At 41.4% G+C, this 20,178-nt stretch overlaps 1 protein-coding gene across 2 annotated transcripts in view; it reads right to left on the reverse strand.

Annotated features, from left to right (window-relative positions):
• Positions 1-20,178, reverse strand: part of LOC137525719 (equilibrative nucleoside transporter 4-like) — a 118,045-nt gene that overhangs the window by 64,492 nt on the left and 33,375 nt on the right. For both annotated transcript variants that reach the window (XM_068246896.1, XM_068246895.1), the window contains exons 3-4: positions 18,020-18,148; positions 10,968-11,081 (exon numbers count right to left, since the gene is read on the reverse strand). In XM_068246896.1, coding sequence (XP_068102997.1) covers positions 10,968-11,081; positions 18,020-18,148 — 243 coding nt within the window. The remainder of the gene's footprint in view (positions 1-10,967; positions 11,082-18,019; positions 18,149-20,178) is intronic.

Raw genomic sequence — 20,178 nt, forward strand, 5'->3', positions numbered from 1 at the left:
ATCCTGATTTGGATGCTCCATGCTCTCAGGCAAGTTGCCAGATGTTAATACACTTACATTGCCCTTTGGCGGTCACTTTGGCAGTTATAGTGCTACTAGTAAAAAGGCCCGCCCGTTAAAAAACGGGCGCTAGGTCACAGTCGCTACCCCCCGCAATGCGTGCACATACGCGTCCCGCTTGCTCGTTCCCCACCACTGTCTGAAGTATATGCTCAGAGGGAGCTGCTTTCTTGGCTGTTGGAAAAAGCTGTTATTTCCCACAATGCAATGGGAACCTCTGTGAACCACACACAGCAAACTGTCAGATCCGGCCCTGTGTTCTAACTGCCCTGGCTGTGCACATGCTCAGTACAAAAAAGCCAGGGACACACAACCATTCAGTTGATGATACAGGGACACTTGCATTTTATTGTATGGGATTCCTTTTAATCCCAGCCCTCCATGACTGGCAATATGTTTCTGTCCTTGAACTATGCAGTGTATAGCTAGGTAAATGTAATCGGGCCACATAGAGCAGAGGCCAAGGGAAACTTTAATGGCCCACTAGATCAACGTTCTGAATATGTTGATGTGCCCAGAGGGTACTTGGTTTGCTGCAAGGTAACAATACCAAACATGGGTGCACATCTACTCATTCTTACTACTACACTTTTCCTTGAAGGAAATATACCTTACACCTAGAATCACAAAGTGACTAAATGACTATTTTTAAAAACGACTATGGTGTGTTGCAGTTGTTGCGTTTGGGGGAAAAAAACACCACACCCAGGAGCTTCTGCATACTTTCCAGGAGCAGCACCACCCACAATGATCAAGAGGGGAATGTTGGAGGCATACCCTTACCCTGGTAGCTGTCCTATACCTAAGGAGGCTGACACATAGACAATACTTAATGCATGTATTTAAACAACCAATATTATGAAAATACAACCATTCTGATACTCTCTATATTCAATCACAGTAGCAAAAAAAATTCCTCATATATCTTGTATTACATTTCGGAGAATAGTAATTTCTCACTATGTCTCCGCTCCATCTTAGCTCCACTGCACTGAGCAGGGATGCTGCATTCCCCAGACTCTTCCATTACTGAACCCTCCCAGTCTGAATCTTTCAGGACTCTTCCAGATTACTGATTAATGGATTAATGGATAATTGTAATTTACTAGCAGCAGCTGAGGGAGGTGTGTTAGATGTGTGCTGCATGTTAATGTCCTTTCAGTAAGGCATCAAATTCCTCAACAAGGACAAGCTTTAAAGTGGACCCAAATTAAAAATACAAGATTTCAGAAATAAAATCTATTTTCTAAATTATAATAATAAATAGCAGCCTTTTTTCAGCTGCATGATAATAATAATAGCAGTATTTGTATAGCGCCTTTCTCCTGTCGGACTCAAAGCGCTTGCGAGGCAGCCACTAGAGCGCACTCAGTAGGCAGTAGCAGTGTTAGGGAGTCTTGCCCAATGAACTCCTTACTGAATTACTGGCTTACTGAACAGGCAGAGCCAAGATTCGAACCCAGATCTCCCATGTCAGAGGCAGAGCCCTTAACCAGTACACCATCCAGCCACTGCTGGATGGTTTACATTTATTGGAGGAATCCCTCTCCTTCCTTCCATATTGCCGGGAGAAAATCCGGCAAACTGATAGAGTAGGTGGTGTCCGGCAATGGAGGAATTGCTAATGGCTGCCACCTGTATAACCCTAGTTATGAAAAGTGAAGGGTGAAAAGCATGCACTGAAATGCTCATAGGCTTGAAGGAGTGTTTATTTATCTTTGTATGTGTCAGAGTAGTGCAACTAAATATTTTAAAATAAAAAAATGTTTGGTTTGGGTCCGCTTTAACTCAGTCCACCAGAAGCCAAATTAGCATCATTTCATTTTTCATAAAAAAAAATACAAATATATATTTTAGGTGAATTTTATAGACCAATCATCATACCTCAGTTTTATATAACCTTTCTATACAACTGATCATTGTATAAGACAGACCTAAAAGTTTAATTCTTGTATTTAATCATGTCTGACTGGCTGCCTTAAACTGGACAAACACATGCAGCCACTCCAAGAAGCCCCCAGCTGTCTGCAACAATCCCTTTTATGCGACTATTACCTGTGCTTTGAATGGGCATTAGAGACAGAGATTGTTGCAGCCAGTTGGATGCCTCCTGGAGGGTCTATTGGGTTGATTCTAGTTCCTGATCTGGTTGTGACCCTTAAGGTAGCCATACACTGGTCGATTTGCCATCAGATTCGACCAACAGATAGATCCCTCTCTGATTGAATCTGATCAGAGAGGGATCGTATGGCAGCCTTTATTGCAAACAGATTGTGAATCGATTTCAGCATGAAACCGATCACAATCTGTGGAGCTGCCGCTGCCTGCCCGCCAGCTATACATTATCTGATTTGGCCGGCGCGACTCCCCGGTCTCCGCTGTCTTCTTCTCCGCGCTGGTCTCCGGTCCGTCTGGCTTGCTTCACTGAACTTCCTGCGGGGGGAAGTTTAAACAGTAGAGAAGCTGCAGCCCTGGAGCCCGGAGCGGAGAAGAAGACAGCGGATACCGGGGGAGTCGCGCCGGCCAGAACAGGTAATGTATCTCTGCTGTATTGCGTCGGTCGTCGGGCATTCGAACGCCGCTATCGACGCACTCCCGACCCACCGGCGATTGAGAAAAATCTTCGCATGGACGGATGGATGGAAACGATTGATTTCGGACGGAAATCGATCGTTCTGTCAGCGTTTGCGCAATGATTTCACAGCAGATTCGATCACAGTGATCGAATCTGCTGTATATCGGCGGGAAAATCGTTAGGTGTATGGGCCCCTTTAGTGTGGTTAATAAACATGTCCTGTTATTAGCATTATATGTAGTACTCCTTAAAACTGGTGCAACAACATACCATCAAACCTTGCCATTCGCCAAACCAAAAGTTGAAACAAACCTGCGTTACATAGGGCCCATTGCCTGCAAAAGATCTGAAAGCATCCTATGCAGCCTTACTACCTTCTCTACTGCACTTATTTTGAATCCTAAATTGCACAGAACTCCGACAGAGTCTTCTACACCTGGGTTTCTAGCTATGAAAACTTGCCAATAGAGACTGTAGCAATGTACTTTCTGTCTGCATTAGTGCAGAGACTGACTTATAGTCAAGGGGAAGATGATTGTGTAACAATGTCCTCACCTGCACACCAAGTACAAGCAAGCTCCTGCTCCAGTGCCATTAATCCAGCCTGTCCGCCAAGTAATACGATTTGTTTAAAGCACACCTGAAGTGAGATGAATATGGAGGTTGACATATTTATTACCTTTTAAACAATGCACATTGCCTGGCTATCCTGCTGATCCTCTGTGTCTAATATTTTTAGCCATAGACCCTGAGCAAGCAAGCAGATCAGATGTTGCTGACTGACGTCTGACTGGATTTGCATTATGCTTGTTTCAGGGGTGTGGTTCAGACACTACTGCAGCCAAAGAGATCAGCAGGATGCTAGGCAACTGGTATTGTTTAAAATGAAATAATAAATATGGCAACCCCCATATCCCTCATAGTTCAGGTGTCCTTTAACCTCTTGTGAGCCCTCAGACAGACCCGATAATTCAGCTCCATGTGATCTACAATTTGCCAATGTCTCCCCAAATCAATAAGGCTAAAATAAAATTCCAGATCAGGAGGTTGCAAATCAGCAAAGACTTATGAGGACAGCTGTAGCGGAGAAGGGCAAAGCACAAGGGTCCTAAAAAGATTTTGTCTGGAAAACACTGGGGTTCACTGAAGCACAGTTTTGGCGAAATAATAAATTGGACACTATTTGTAAGTCTAGCTAGTTTGTTATTACAGTCACCAAGGGTACTTAATAGGGATGGTCAACGAGGTGCAAATAATTCTAAGTTGATGCAGGATTATGAAAATTTTGTATGCAAATGTACAGTATAGCTTGAACATGTACCGATCCAATACAGCCTAGGTTCAACTGGTCCATTTTAAAGCTAAATACATTTGCATTCAAAACTTAAAGGAGTTATCAGGCTAAAAAACAAAAATTAGGTTTACTCACCTGGGGCTTTTTCCAGCCCCTTGCAGCCGACTGTCCCATGCCGACTGCTCTGCGTGGGACAGTCGGTTGCGTGGGACAGTCGGCTGCAAGGGGCTGGAGAAAGCCCCATGTGAGTAAACCTCATTTTTGTTATTTAGGCTGATAACTCCTTTAAGGAGGAGCTGTCAGCCATACTATCGCAGAAAAAAAAACACATATATAAGTAGATAAATACTTGCTCTACTTACATAACATATGTATTGCACTGTCCACGTTTTGATTTTAGTGATTTTTCTTTAGTAAAAAAAGAGAAAATCCTTCTTAGGAGTCTCCATTTTAACTGTGTATATCTTGAAGCCAATATTGATGTGATTTCCTCCCTTACTCTCCCCTGCCTAATTGTGTATGCTTTGCCCGCCCTCCTACCAGTCTTTAGGCACTCCCACCAGCTCTGCAATAGAAAGTGCATTGTCTCAGCATGAGAAATATTGGCCAATCAGAGAGGAACAGAGGTGTGGGCAGGGGAAAACAGGGGGGAAAGAGGCTTCAGCCAATCAGGCTGAATTAGTTAAGTGTGAGAGCAAAGTAGAGAAGCAAAAAAAGACAACCTAGCATGCCCTGCAACTTCCTTTGTGCGGCAATGTACCAAACAAGAGTCAAGTAAACAGGAAAATGATCATTTATCAACAATAAAAGTACCGTAATAGTGATTTTAACTTTTGGATTGCCTGGTTTGCATCCTCATTACTTGTTTACCAGATAAAAATAAAGAATTGATTTTTGATTTTATGCCCGACAGTTACACTTTAATCCCACGTTAGCTCAGAATTATTTACATCTTTTTCTCCATCCTTAGTACTTAAAGTGAACCTGAAGTTCGAGAAATAAGGGTGCTTCCATATTCAATTCCTTATAAGGGGGCTGCCATATTCAATTCCTTATAAACAATACTAGTTGCCTGGCTGTCATGCTGACCTCTGGGCTGTAGTTGTTTTTGAGTAACACACCTGCACCAAGCATGCAGCCAGTGGAGTCAGTCCAGAGACAAAGCATTTGATCTGCATGCTCATTATGTGCCTGTGACTTCAAGCATTAGAGGCAGGGGCATTGTTTATTAGTGAATGAAGATGGCAGCCTCTGTATTACTGCACCTAATTTTCCCAACAGCAAAAAGTGTGTTGTGTTGTTCTATAAGCAATGAACGGATTGATAGCATTTACATGCATATTGTCTTGGGAGTAAACAATAAGGCCATGTCTATGCTACGTACTACGCTTGCAGCATGCTCCCCTACCTCTGTTGAATCACCTCTTTCTCAGAGGTCAGCCAAGTTATGTGATGTATAAAACCTCATTTGTCCTAAAGAAGCTAACAAAGAGTCTGCAAAATTGGAAAGAAGATGCTGGCATAGTGGATAGAACTTAAGCGCTGGGTGCCCAGTGTTTGTTCATGTTTATGTGCACCCTGTGTTTGTGTGGGCTTCCTCTGGGCACTCTAGTTTCCTCCCACATCCCAAAAAAATGCAGATAAGTTAATTGACGTTGCCCTAAAATTGGCCCTAGACTAAAATGGACCTATTACAATGGTAGGGACAGTTAGTGACAAGACTATATACTCAGTATATGTACAGTCATGTTAAGAAAAATGTCATCCCAATCAAGTTCCTGGTCAGGGTCAATAGGGAAATACGTTGCTCACTTCAGGTGAGATAGAGGAAGGAAGTGAGCCATACAACATTGTCTGATATAATCGAGAAATAAGGCCGGGGCTGTTGGTTCCTGGAATAAATTCCCATTGTATAGGGGACAAACCCTAGACTGGGGAATCTTTAATAATGGAGGTAAGGCAGATAACAAAAAAAAACCTGTTAACAGGTAGTTTATAGGCAGTTTTAAGAGCCTCCAAAGAGAACACTTTGTGATCTACAACTAACTGACTAAGATTATGAATATTGGAGCTCCTCCAGGTATCCCAGCCCATCCCATGAGTTGCAAAGGGAAGCACAGGGTTGCCAAAAAATGGCTTGAACAGGGCATGTGGGAAGCAGTACTGAGCCCTCTTGTCCCAACTTTGCTAAGAAATTATTGGTTTATCAATGAAGGGGAGGCAGTAATTTTAACTGAGAGTTTATTGGGGGGGGGGGGGGGGGGGTGATTGTTAAGCCACAGCAAATCTGTGGTGTGAAAGGGAGCTATTATCTGTGCTCCCAAAGACACCCACCCAGGACAGGGCTTATCTCAATTTCTAAAGAAGTGGGGTATGATTTAATTTGCCTGATACAAATCATCTTCTTGTCTTGGAACGGTCATGCCCAAGTATTTTTATCCTCTTGGCTTCCAGCTGAACCCAAAAGCACCACGAAGGGCCTGTTATTGTGGCTCAGAAAGATAAACAGGAAAAGTTTCCGGTTTTAGAGGAATTCATTTTAAACCCTGAGACGGCCCAAAACTAAGTAAGTGCCCAGACTAGATTGGGAAGAGCGGCCTCGGGACTGTAGCATAGTATCATCTGCAAAAAAAAAATAAAAAATGGAAAATTCTTTCTCTCCTACTCGAATGCCACGGATATCCAGAGAATCCTGCTCTCTAGTGGCCTGGGGTTCCAGGCACATGGCAAGAAGTAGTGGTAAAGAGGACACTCCTGTCTTATGCCATTCTTAATTGATATTTCACCTGAAAGAATCCCCATATTGTAGATTATAGCAGAAGAAGAGGTCAGGGGTGCAGCTAAGGTTTTTGTGGCCCCAAGCGGACTGTAGGAAGTGGCCCTATCCTGCCGCGGCGAAAAATGGGTGTGGCTATCCCGCATAAATGGGCGTGGTCATGACATGTGAGTGGAGCTGGAGGGCGGATTGGGACGGGGCTGTTTGCGGGGAAAATGGATGTGGGGGTGATTGAGGCGCACGCAGCGAAGATGGATTTGGCCATGACATTGTATGGGCGGAGCTTAACCGTAGCACAGCAAATATAGCCAACTATGACCATTAAATAATAAATGCAGCAACAGTTACCCCAGACACCAGAAAATAAAAACGCAATTTGTGCAACATTTCAGCAGAAAACAAATGCAATTTGTGCAACATTTCAACAGAAAACAAACAGAATTTGGGCCACATTTCAGCAGAAATGAAACGCAATTTGGGCCACATTTCAGCAGAAATCAAATGCAATTTGAGCACATTTTCAGCAGAAATCAAACGCAATTAGGGCCACATTTCAGCAGAAATCAAATGCAATTTGGGCACATTTTCAGCAGAAATCAAACGAAATTAGGGCACATTTTCAGCAGAAATCAAACGCAATTTGGGCACATTTTCAGCAGAAATCAAACGCAATTTGGGCCACATTTCAGCAGAAATCAAACGCAATTTGGGCCACATTTCAGCAGAAATCAAACGCAATTTGGGCACATTTTCAGCAGAAATCAAACGCAATTATGGCACATTTTCAGCAGAAATCAAACGCAATTTGGGCACAGTTCAGCAGAAATCAAACGTAATTAGGGCACATTTTCAGCAGATATCAAACGCAATTAGGGCACATTTTCAGCAGAAATCAAACACAATTAGGCAACAGTTCAGCAGAAATCAAACACAATTAGGGCACAGTTCAGCAGAAATCAAACACAATTAGGGCACAGTTCAGCAGAAATCAAACACAATTAGGGCACAGTTCAGCAGAAATCAAACACAATTAGGGCACAGTTCAGCAGAAATCAAACACAATTAGGGCACAGTTCAGCAGAAATCAAACACAATTAGGGAACAGTTCAGCAGATATCAAACGCAATTAGGGCACATTTTCAGAGCTGCAAAAATAAAAGAATTTACTCACCTGGCACTGGCAGAAGTCTTCTCTCCCCGTCTCCTCTCCTGGCCGGCTCCTCAGGCGCGCAGTTCCCACGGAGCTCCCTCCCTCCTCCAATCTCCCGCGCTGATTGAATCAGGGCTACGGGAAGATGGCCACCCGAAGCCCTGTACTGGAGGCATAGTCTCCAGAGCAGGGCTTCGGCGGCGGCCATCTTCCCGTAGCCCTGCCCTACTCTGCTCTGCCAGCCCCGCGCGGCTGCGGGAAAACAGTGACGTCACGCCGACGTCACTGAGCCGCCGAGGCCCCTACGATCTTGAGGCCCCAAGCGACCGCTTGGTTCGCTTTATGCCTCGCGGCGCCCCTGGAAGAGGTATAGCGGCTACGGACCGCATTTGCAGAAATCTCCAGTCTATCCTATTGAACACCTTCTCTGCATCCACAGAAAGGAGCAGAGAAGACGTCCAACAGGAATTGCCCAATGATGGAGGCCCAGATTTCAACGTATATTAGGTAAACTGGCATTTTTAAATACAAAGTAGTTACAACCAAGAGCTATTATATTGTGTTTCCCGCTGGTTTCTTTGGCCCAGGGTGAGACGAATGACAGCTCACCCTGCTGCCAGTGAAATTCCAGGAGGGGTTAATTACTATTCCCCCTTCGAATCATAGCAACTTGGAGGGAGATCTAATTCCGGGTCAGGCAATCGCCGGAACCTCGAATTACAGCTATGCGGGCTGCACACTACAGGATTGTGGCTAAAGCAGCACCCAATTCAGGCACTACACAGTGAACGCTGTGTGCCAAGAAGCCCTGCCTCAATTATATTAGCCAACAGATCAGTTGAGAGTATTTCACAGCTGGCCGCCATGTCTGCAAATGATAACGCACAGTATGCACTCTCTTTTTGTCTTAAACACAATTAAAGATCTCATAAGCTTATTTTCAGTGCAAATTTGCTTTAACATAGATTAAATGCAATACCTGATTTTTGTACATACTTTTAATAGGACCACAATTGGCATGTTTGTTCTCTAGTATTTTACAAGGAAAATGTGTAGAAAGTCTACAAGACACAGTAAATAATACTGCAACCTTTTAATATATATAGGTAACATGGCAAATTAGTTAGCACTATAGCCTAGGTCAGGTTTGAGGACCAGTCTGGATATTATCTATATTCTGCCTTTTTTCAAGTACCGGTATCTATTTTTTTTCTGTAAGTGCTCCAGTTTACTTCGACATCTCAAAAATATACCAGTAAGTATTTTTTTTCTAGTAAAGTTTGTCCCAATACTGTGCCCATAGACATCAGGCTGTACACTCTATGGAGGGACATGAACTGTTCAATTTTCTCTGTAAAGACCTGTATAAGTTGTAAAATGTATATAAAGAATATAGACAAATATATGCATTCAGGTATTTCCTTTGTTTTCATCTTGACAACTATTTCACACTTAAAGTGGAATAAAACTCTAACATACATTCAATAAGGAGTTTTGAATCAGGATGATACCATTTATTGGCTAACTTAGAGATGGATAAACAGTTAGCCAATAAATGGTATCATCCTGATTCAAAACTCCTTGCTTTTACTCATGGCTAACACGGTACAACACTCTACTGCTTCTACTATACATTCAATAAAAATTTGTTTTCCTAATTTTAAGTAATTTTGCCTGTTTACAAATTACAAGGCCCCAAAGTACAGTTTATCTGCTCTGAAAGCTGCCATCACATTTTATTAATACACTTTAATATATAAATACAGCAGATATGTATTGAAAATTTCTCATCTGTCTCTGCTAGCCATCTCAGTACAGTGACTGGCTATAACATTATATAACATTATCACCTCTTCAGATGCCTAGTACAAGCTTAAAGGACTTCCGAGGCCAAAATCCGGCCCCCAAATGTAAAAAAAGTTATCTACCTGTATGACTTTTTAAGGCACGGAGGACGCCGTCCGCGCCCTCCGTGCCGTTCCGCCGGGTCCCCGCCTATCAATACGACCCCGAATGGCTCCCGACCCCACGGCCAGGGTCGGGCTCTGCTGCCTGTATAAAGATGGCCGCCGACCCTGGCCGCGGCTGCGCACTCCGCATGGCCGCTACTGCGGCTGCGCAGCACTAGGGCCAACCCCCCGATCCACGCTACAGGAAACAGCCTGTTGCGTGGATCGGGGGGTTGGCCCTAGTGCTGCGCAGCCGCAGTAGCGGCCATGCGGAGTGCGCAGCCGCGGCCAGGGTCGGCGGCCATCTTTATACAGGCAGCAGAGCCCGACCCTGGCCGTGGGGTCGGGAGCCATTCGGGGTCGTATTGAGAGGCGGGGACCCGGCGGAACGGCACGGAGGGCGCGGACGGCGTCCTCCGTGCCTTAGAAAGTCATACAGGTAGATAACTTTTTTTACATTTGGGGGCCGGATTTTGGCCTCGCAAGTCCTTTAAGGAGCTTTCCACTGCAGAGTTTGTGCTGTCTTTAACTGTTTGAGTGCTGTTCTGGAACAATTTTTTGTGATAGTGGGTTTAAAAGACCTCTGTCACGAAAATCTTAAAATTTTAAATACGTGTAAACATATAAAAATAAGACGTACATTTCTTCCACAGTAAAATGAGCCATAAATTACTCTTCTCCTATGTTGCTGTCACTTACAGTAAGTAGTAGAAAACTGACATTACCGACAGATTTTGGACTAGCCCATCTTCACAGGGTTTTCTTTATTTTTAAAAGCACTTAGTGAATGGCAGTTGCTCTGTCCAACTGCCAAAAAGTGCAGTGAGCAGGGAGGCTGGGCCAGCATCTTTGTATAAATCTTTTTCAGGGAATATAAAGAATAAAGGCCATGCTGAGAATCCCCTATGGAGAGATGGGCTAGCCCAAAATCTGTCGGTTATGTCAGATTTCTACTACCTACTGTAAGTGACAGCAACATAGGAGAATAGTAATTTATGGCTCTTTTTACTCTGGAGGAAATGCACTTCTTATTTGTATGTGTTTTACATTTTAAGATTTTCACGACAGTTCCTCTTTAAGGTTGTAAATAATCTTTTAGAACCAAGAAGAAATGCTGAGTTTCAGACCACTTTAAAAGTTAAAAAGTTTGTTCTGTCACTTACCAGCTGTGATCCTCTTGTGAGTAGTAAGAAGCTCCACCATTGCATTGTTAAGGACTACAGCTGCTAAAGCCACAAGGATGTAAGTCAGACTCATGTCAAAAATAATAGATGTACCTAAAAGCAGACAACAAATGTTTGATGTAAATACAGAAACAATAAAAAAAAAGTTAAAATAATGTGCATGTACAGGGGCGTAACAATAGACCCCGCAACGGATGCAGCCGAAGGGTGGCTCAGAAACTGCCGGGAGGCCCCGTGGAGGGAGAAGTTTCTTTTCCCTGTCCTGAGAGACTGATAACTAAGGGCACTGAAAGAAAAAAAACTTTATGCTCTCTGCACAATTCTTCTAATGACTGCATGTGATCAGCCACTGATAAGGAATCATGCAAAGTTTTGCAGGCAAAGGTTTGTAGACACTCCCTTTTCAGTGTTCATCAGAGTCTTGTGTACAGGGCTGTTCTACCCCAGCCTCTCTACTCCTCCCCAAGTGCTGTGTACTGTAGTGATGCTTGAGGAGTCTGGGCACGGAGAGAAAAGGTGACTGCATCTGCTCAGCCAATAATAACGAATCATACAAAGATTTGTACACAGTCCCAATTCAGTGTGCAGCAGGCTCTTGTGTACAGCACCCAGCCCCCAACCTCACAGCTGTTAGTTTTGATGTGCATGGGAAAAAACACAATCAAGTGTGAACTAGTCAATTGAATAACATTGGTTCTCAGCTTACCTGTGCAGTAAGAAAGGGTGCCCCATAAAAAGTTTTGCAGGGGGGGCCAGTGATTTCTAGTTACGCTCCTGTATATGTATATCTAATTCAATATGGAATTTCTTCTTTCAGACTACTAATTTAATCTTTCATAAGAAGACCAGCTAGTATATACTATATTACAATGAATACATTACTGCACAGGAACTGGTTCATAAATCAAATATAGCTGTCTGCGTTAAAGAAATTATATAAAGAAAAATTAGCTAACATTCCTCAGACGTGATATATAAAATTTCCAAGTTATAGTAAAAGGTTGCTTGTCATTACTGCTGCTAAAGGTGTTTAAAGGACAGCTGAAGTGAGAAGGATATGAAGGCTGCCATATACTGTATATATTCTCTTTTAAACCAGGGCTGCGGAGTCAGAGTCGAGAAGTCGGGGCAATTTTTGGGTCCCTGGAGTCGAAGGAAAATGCACTGACTCCGACTCTTAATAAATGTAAACTGTAATGAAAATAGAAAATATGATAAAGTGTTCTACTGAATTTCTTAGATAATAGTCATCATAAATAATTTAAATATTCAGTAATAGCTGTGCTTAGTCCACAAAAATGAAATTAAATTAAATAAACCAAACAAAAAATAGTTATTTGTGCTGCTTCAATAAAGCAGCCCCATATTTTTAAAGTAAGATATACATATCTGATTGTTACTGCACAGTATATATGGTGTGTACACAGGAATATTTTATATATATATATATATATATATATATATATATATATATATATATATATATATATATATATATATTCTAAATAACTACTAAATAACATCTATGCTGTAAGAATAAAGTCTGATATGTAGTTGTGTCGCTAATAAAGATGGTCAATGAGATGGAAATATTTCTGCGTTGATGCTGGTTTATGCAAATGTATGCACTCCCTTTGTTCATGAAATCAAATATTTTGATCTGTTGCTAAAATTTGGTTTGGTGACTACAAATTAAGGGGTACCTGAGACAGATGAGAGGAAAAGTTTTATACATACCTGGGGCTTCCTCCAGCGACCTTCAGGCTAATCCTGTTGCTGCCCTCCTCTGTCACCTGGATATGAGTCCTGGTAATTCAGCCAGTCAGCGTAGTGCGTCCGCGTGCCGCTCCCACAGCCAGGAACATTCTGCACCTGCGCAATAGTGCTGCGCGGGTGTAGTACGCACGACTGGCTCAAGTACCTGGTCCCATAGCAGAAGATCCAGGTGGTGGAGGAGGACAGCGAGGGACTGATTAGCCTGAAGGGGGCTGGAGGAAGCCCCATGTATGTATAAAACTTGAATTTCATCTGTCTCAGGTTTACTTTGTTACACAGTAGTACTATACTCTACATATGCACTCCCCACAGAGCTGCAGGGAATCCACTGAGAACGTTGTGCACATTGAACACAGAGATGTTGTCTATCACCCATAAACCTGGTTCAGATTGTACATGAAGAATGTGTAATAGAGGAAGAATAGCCTCATTTTCCTGCAGAGTACCTGCACATCACTGTTACATGTACCCACAGTTATATTGACTAGGGCCTGATCCATGTTCAGATTGTGCATGAAGAATGTGTAATAGAGGAGGAATCCCCTTATTCCCCTGCAGAGTAGCTGCACATCACTCTTACATGTACCCACAGTCACATTGCCTAGGGCCTGATAGATGTTCTTTGTTCCTGTCTTCTACAAGTACTCTTACCAAGGACTAGATTTAGTCTATGACTAAAAGTATTAGAGGCAGAAGATCAGCCAGCTAGCCAGGTAACTGGTATTGTTTAAAAGGGAATAAATATGGCAGCCTCCATATCGCTCTCATATCAGTTGTATTTTAAAATCCCTAAGCGTTGGCAGTTAAGAGATGCATTTCATGTTACATACTTTCAATCAACAACATTGTAATATGCAAATTAGAGGAGTCGGAGTCGGTGGAATCCTAACCTGAAGAGTCGGAGTCGGTGGATTTTTGTACAGACTCCACAGCCCTGTTCTAAACAATACAAATTGCCTGGCTGTCCTGCTGATCCTCTGGCTCTTATATTTTTTGTCCTAGACCCTGAACATGCAGATCAGATATATGACTTAAGTTTGTCTGCCTTTGCCGCACGGTGTGTGATTGAGTCATTACTGATGCATGAAAGATTAACAGGATGCCAGCCAATGGTATTGTTTAAAAAGAATATGGCAGCCTCTCACTTCAGTTGTCTTCTAAGGAAGCATTTACTATAGCACTGATAAAGGTGCTGGATCATTTTTTTTTTTTTTAAGTTAAAATTGTGATTGTGGTTACTTTAGTTTCCTATGTCTTGTGCTACATGATTTACTTTAAAAAAAAAAAAAAAAGAAAAAAGAAGCACACAATCTGTGATAATAAAAAATAAAAAATCCCAGTCATGGATTTACAGAAACTGGCTGCACAGACTTTGCTTTAGCGATCCAGATTAGAGCTATTTCGATACCAGCACTACGCAAAAATATATAACTTTGACTTGTTTTAAATTAAGTGCTGTTCCGACACTGAGACTGTTGATCCAGAGGAAAGCAAAGTTTACCCCAAAAGTTGGTAACTATACAATTTCATCAGCGATAGATGAATTGAAAGTAATTATGGTCTAATAATCTATACAATGAAGATTCCATTTCTATGCCAGAGATAAAGCAAATGTATTCAAATTTGTTTTTCTCTTGTCACATGGGGACAAAAACTTGGTAGACAGTTACCGGTATATTAGACTGACTTCAATTATAACTAAACATATGCATAAATAACCCTTTGAGTACCAGTTAAAGAGGAACTCCAGTGAAAATAGCGAACGGATAACATAATGAAAAAAAGTGCTTGATTTTTACAATAATTATTTCTTCTTTCCTCTCCCTGATTTACATTCAGATATTTATTATATGGCAACATCTTTACTGCCGGCAAGTGATGTCTGTGGAAAGAGCTGATGCATTTTTGGCAGTTAGAAACAGATGTTATGTCTCACAATGCAATAAGGCTCCCACAGTATGATGTCAGCACCATGGTCCTGACATCACACTGTGGGAGGGGCTTTCACCACAATATCAGCCATATAGAGCCCCCTGATGATCCGTTTGAGAAAAGTAAAATATTTCTCATGGGAAAGGGGGTATCAGCTACTAATTGGGATGAAGTTTCTCTTTAAGAGGTATACCTGTCAGGGCAATTTGTGGGCTGAAAATGGACATGGATGTGATGTCAGCCTTAAGCTTGTTTTTATCTTGTGTTCTCTTCCCTGTCTATAGGAATTATTCAGGTGTTTTTTTAAAGAGGAGCTGTCAGTCATACTATCTCAGAAAAAAACAAAAAACACATATATAAGTAAATACTTGCTCTACTTACATAACATATGTATTGCACTATCTACATTTTGATTTTACAGATTTTTCTATAGTCAAAAAAGAAAAATCCTTCTTAGGATTTTCCATTTTGACTCTGTCTATCTTGAAGCCAATCCTTACATCATTTCTTCCCTTACTCTGTCCGTGCCTTGCCCATCCTCCTCCCAGTCTTCAGACACTCCCACCCAGCTCTACAATAGAAGGTAGATTGTCTTTGTGAGACTGCAGAGCTGGTTTAAGCTTCTCAGCATGAGAAATATTGGCCAATCACAGAGCAACAGCGGTGTGGGAGGGGAAAACGGGAGGGGAAGAGGCTTCAGCCAATCAGGCTGCATTAGTAATGTGTGAGGGAAAGTAAAGAAGAAAAAGAAACCGGCATGCCCTGCAACTTCCTTTGTGCAGCAGATGTACCAAATAAGAGCCAGGTAAACTGGGGAATGATCCTTTATGACGAAGAAAAGCAAGAGATTTTTAACTTTTGGATTGCCTGGTTAGCCTACTTATTACTTGTTTACCAGCTAAAAATAAAGGATTGATTTTTGATTTTATGACTGACAGATACGCTTTAGACCACTTGATTGCTCCTACCATGTTGGTAAACAGCACCCCCCCTCCCCCCTCATTGAGATTCTGCATCTTTTCTACAGGCACTCTTATGGCTGCAGAGTTGATCTGTTTTTTGTGTTGTTGTCAGTGCCTCTAGTGCCTCCTCTAGCACCTTAAGTGATGATAGAGATCACTACACGATCTGAAAAAAAAACAAAAACATTCTGCTGTTCTCAAAGAAGAAATCCAGGCATCTCTATTTGAAAACAGCCCCAGGTAATGTTACAATGATTTATTAAATATATTAAAGCATGCTATGGCATTTTGGCAACAATGTGCAAACATACTTTTTTCTTTAAGACAATCCTCAGTTTGTGTCCTGTTAGTTGACAGTTACTGCATTATGCGGAGTACTACCTGCAGGCTACTGTTCTGTCTTGACTGACATCTTGGGCAGAGCTATGGGTAGAGAAACCTCAACTCAGTTCCAACCACCTAACACTTACAGCTCTTTGAATAGCATTTAAATAATATGCCAAGGCAGTAAAGGGCATATAAATAATGCAAAGCAGCTTATCTCCATCTGCAAAGGCTTCTGTGTTTTCTGGCAGCTCTTTCCAGGGCACATCACATAGATGGTGATGTAGCGAACATTACATTTTCAGTTGGCGAAAGCTAATTTTCCGGAAAAAGTTTGTGAACGGGCGAACCGCCATAGACTTTAATTGGCAGGTGAATTTTAAAACCTATAGGGACTGTTTCTGGCTACAAAAGAAATGGAAATGTTGTTTAAAGGGGCCTAATACTTGGACAGTGGCATGCCGGAAAGGGGATCAATGGCAAAAGTCCCACCAAAAAAAAGGAAGGTGACACATAGTCGTGTTTTAAACTCTAAAGGGCGGAAATCACAGTACATTCCTAAATTTGTGGAATTAAGTGCTTTAAAACTTCTGGTGTGCATGCGGCGATAAGGTAGTGTAAGAGTTAGGCCTGGTTCACACTGACAGATGAAACGCTGTGTTTAACGCACCACAAACAACCACAAAGAGCTTTAGTGATTACGTCAGCTGAGCAAATCATTGTTTTTGTTAGTTGACACCTCCAGGACATAAATTTTAGTCCTCCTGGTGGCAATCTTTGTGTAGTGGTGTGTAATGGCCACCATGCTTGTGCGGGCGAGGGAGTGCAGGCCTTATGCGGGGCAGTAGTGGATACTAGATGCCAGTAGTGGTGGTGAAGGATTATTGGGTTATGGTCTGTGCACTACTATGACCAACAGGCCTGTCTCCAACAGCTAACATGTCCACTGGACACACAGAACTGCAATATAACAATAGCAAGAAAAACAGCCCTTACAAGGACGATTGATTTATCAAGTCAGTGCACTACTAGGACTAGCAGACCTGTTTCCAACAGCTAATGGGTGCACTGGACACACAGAACTGCAATATAACAATAGCAAGAAATAGATAAACAGCTTTTAGAAGGGTGAACTACAGTAGCACTAAGCACTGACTGGACCTGTCTGCAACCGCTAAAGTGCACTGTGTGGACACACTGAACAGCAATATCACAAGATAGGGCTATTGGAGTTATGTAGATGGTGAATTGGTACTATAGCAGCAAGAAACTCCACTGGGTACACAGAACACAGGCCTGGGAGGGATAGTGAAGGGTAAATTTTTGGCTCTATTATAATGTATAGGGGGCGAATTGAACATGCTATATGTTCGCCAATAGACACGAACATGCACACGCCTTGTTCACCGTGAACTATTTAGTTCGGGTCATCTCTACAAATAGTGAGAGCAGGCTTTCTTCTATCTCATTCGCTTTGCTACTCTTCCTCCTTCTCTTTGCCTGAACAGTGGCTGGAAGACTTTTCTCTGGGTGTAGACAGCTATGAATCATTCTACAAAGCTCTACGCATGTGCAGTTTAAGTCTTTACAAATTGTATATGCAAAGAACGCTCCTGGCCACAGGACGGTGATCAAGGAGGGCGGTACATGCATGACTTAGCATGACTTGCAGATCTTTCAGAGGGGCAACAGCACACTGGAGTGGTTCGGAACCGCAACGTGGGACCTGATAGACTGTGGGGTGCTGGAAGAAGATCAAGGTAAGTTAAACTGCACTTCTGTCCCTCACCTCAGGTATTCTTTAAAGCTTCAGTAGGCTTGGCTCATAATTCATTAGAAAATGTAATATCATGCATTAAATATTTCACAGTTACATTCATGTAAAAGTGGCAAGGACACATTCATGATCCATTTTATTACCTGGTGCTGCATTTTAATGAAGGTGTGTATAATAGGCGGCTGAAGACTAGAAATGCTATATTATGAAAAGAAAATATATTTGTACTGAGAGCATATACTAATCTGCATTCAACATACCTGGAAACTTCTTATGAAGATAGTCCACATCTGTAATGAAGCTGTTATATGGAAGTAGGAAGCCAACGCCAGCAAGCAACATAGCAAAATATATTCCATGATATCGGTCTGTAGGTTCTGGATTTGAATCTTAATGAAAAAAGTAAAAGTAAAACAATACATTTTACAAGAACCGTTTTTACATGTAGTAGTCAATCCCACATATTATCATGAAAGCTGTTAATATGCACTATCTTTATATGATTTGCCAATTTGCTTGTGTGTCTGCATAGGTGTTGACATGCTTTATTTTCTTTCCACACAACCACATATTAGCTAAAAGTTAAAGCCCAACGTCAAGCCTAGTTTTTCAAAAGCATTAAAGTGGGATGAAACTCAAATTTCATCTATGGGCTAAATCATTAATAGCTTTGACATGGGAGACCAGGGTTCGAATCCTGGCTAGGGTCAGTACCTATTCAGTAAGAAGTCCTTGGGCAAGACTTCCTAACACTGCAGGGTGGCCCCTTGAGCGTGCCCTTAGTTGCTGCAGCTCTTGAGCGCTTTGAGTCCATCATGAGAAAATGTTAGGTTTATTATAATTATTATTATTAAATCATTAATAACTAATAGCTAAAACCATATTATTGGTTTCCACATTATTAAAAGCGTTATTACTCAAACATTTTACTTCACTTAGAAGCTAATTGATATGATTGCCATTGCCCTACCAGAATTATCAGATTAACTTGAGAGAACACCTGAAAGGTGAATATTACTGAGTTTTTGTATTGTTAGTGTTGGCTTTACTCTGTACTGTTTCCACTTATAGGCTCTATGGTGTGTGTGTGTGTGTGTGTGTGTGTGTGTGTGTGTGTGTGCGTGCGTGCGTGCGTGCGTGCGTGCGTGCGTGTGTGTGTGTGTGTGTGTGTGTGTATGCGCGCGCGTGTGTGTTCAAAGATGGCTTGGGAAACTATTTGAGATTATGAGATTTATCACTGATGATAAAAATACCACAGTAGAATAGCTTAGAATATTTTAAACAAAAAAGTTTATAGATGAAGAGGTTAGAAAAGAAGAGGCACATGTTCAAGAATACACCAAAATTAGATGAATCTCATCACGGGACAAACAGCTCCAGTGATTTTGTATGCAGGAGTAGTGACACAGAAAAAGAGAAGAGGGTGTCATAGGCAGATGAGGAATAGATAGACCTTTTCTAAAGGATCCCAAGTGGAATCCCTAAAACAGTGCCTTTATTTCAAGGATCTAACTATGAAAAAAGGAAATGTTATACCAATCAACGAGAAAATTAAAGTGCTCTGTCCATAAACATGTCCTGTCTTAAGCCTTCCACTGCCCTGGTAGTAAAATATTCTTTGAGAGAGTGAGCAAAAAAAAATACTTATTGTCACACCCCAGAGGGATAATAGCCTAAATGCAAAGGCAAGCGATACAATTAGATCACCAAAGGTGGATAAACTGCTTGTTATAAAGGAAGACACAGGCAGTAATGTCATCATCCGGCCACACAACTTGTATAGTAGGGAGGCTCTGAAGCAGTTAACAGCATTAAATATTTCGTAGAATTACCCTCAAATTTTGTAGAATTACCATAAGATTTTATTGTAAATATATATATATATATATATATATATATATATATATATATATACATACATATATATATATATATATATAAATATATATATATATATATATATATATATATATATATATATATATATATTCTCTTTTACCACCTTTTACATGTAGTGCAATTCCCTTGAAGGAGTTCCCATACCTAATGGGCACTTGTCCAGTAATCTACTTTTTATTCTCTACTTAGAGTTCATGAGAGTGCCATGAATGCACTATGAAGGTCAGTCATCACTGGTATTGGTAGCTTGATGGAAATCTACTGCACTTCAACTTAACCACTTCCGGATCTTTGCTATGCATATCTATGCCCCTCACACACTTTTTTATATAGAACTACATACATTATTATTAATTTTGAACCCCTTACACCCCTACGCAATAGTTACCAAAATAAAACACTTGTAAAACGAAAAATATAAAAATGACACCATTAAAAAAAACAATAATAATTATACATAAATCGTTAACTTATGGACTTTTTTAATTATGTAATTTAAGTATGTCATGAGGGTTTATTA

This window comes from Hyperolius riggenbachi, chromosome 7, assembly GCF_040937935.1.
Source record: "Hyperolius riggenbachi isolate aHypRig1 chromosome 7, aHypRig1.pri, whole genome shotgun sequence".
NCBI lineage: Eukaryota > Metazoa > Chordata > Amphibia > Anura > Hyperoliidae > Hyperolius > Hyperolius riggenbachi.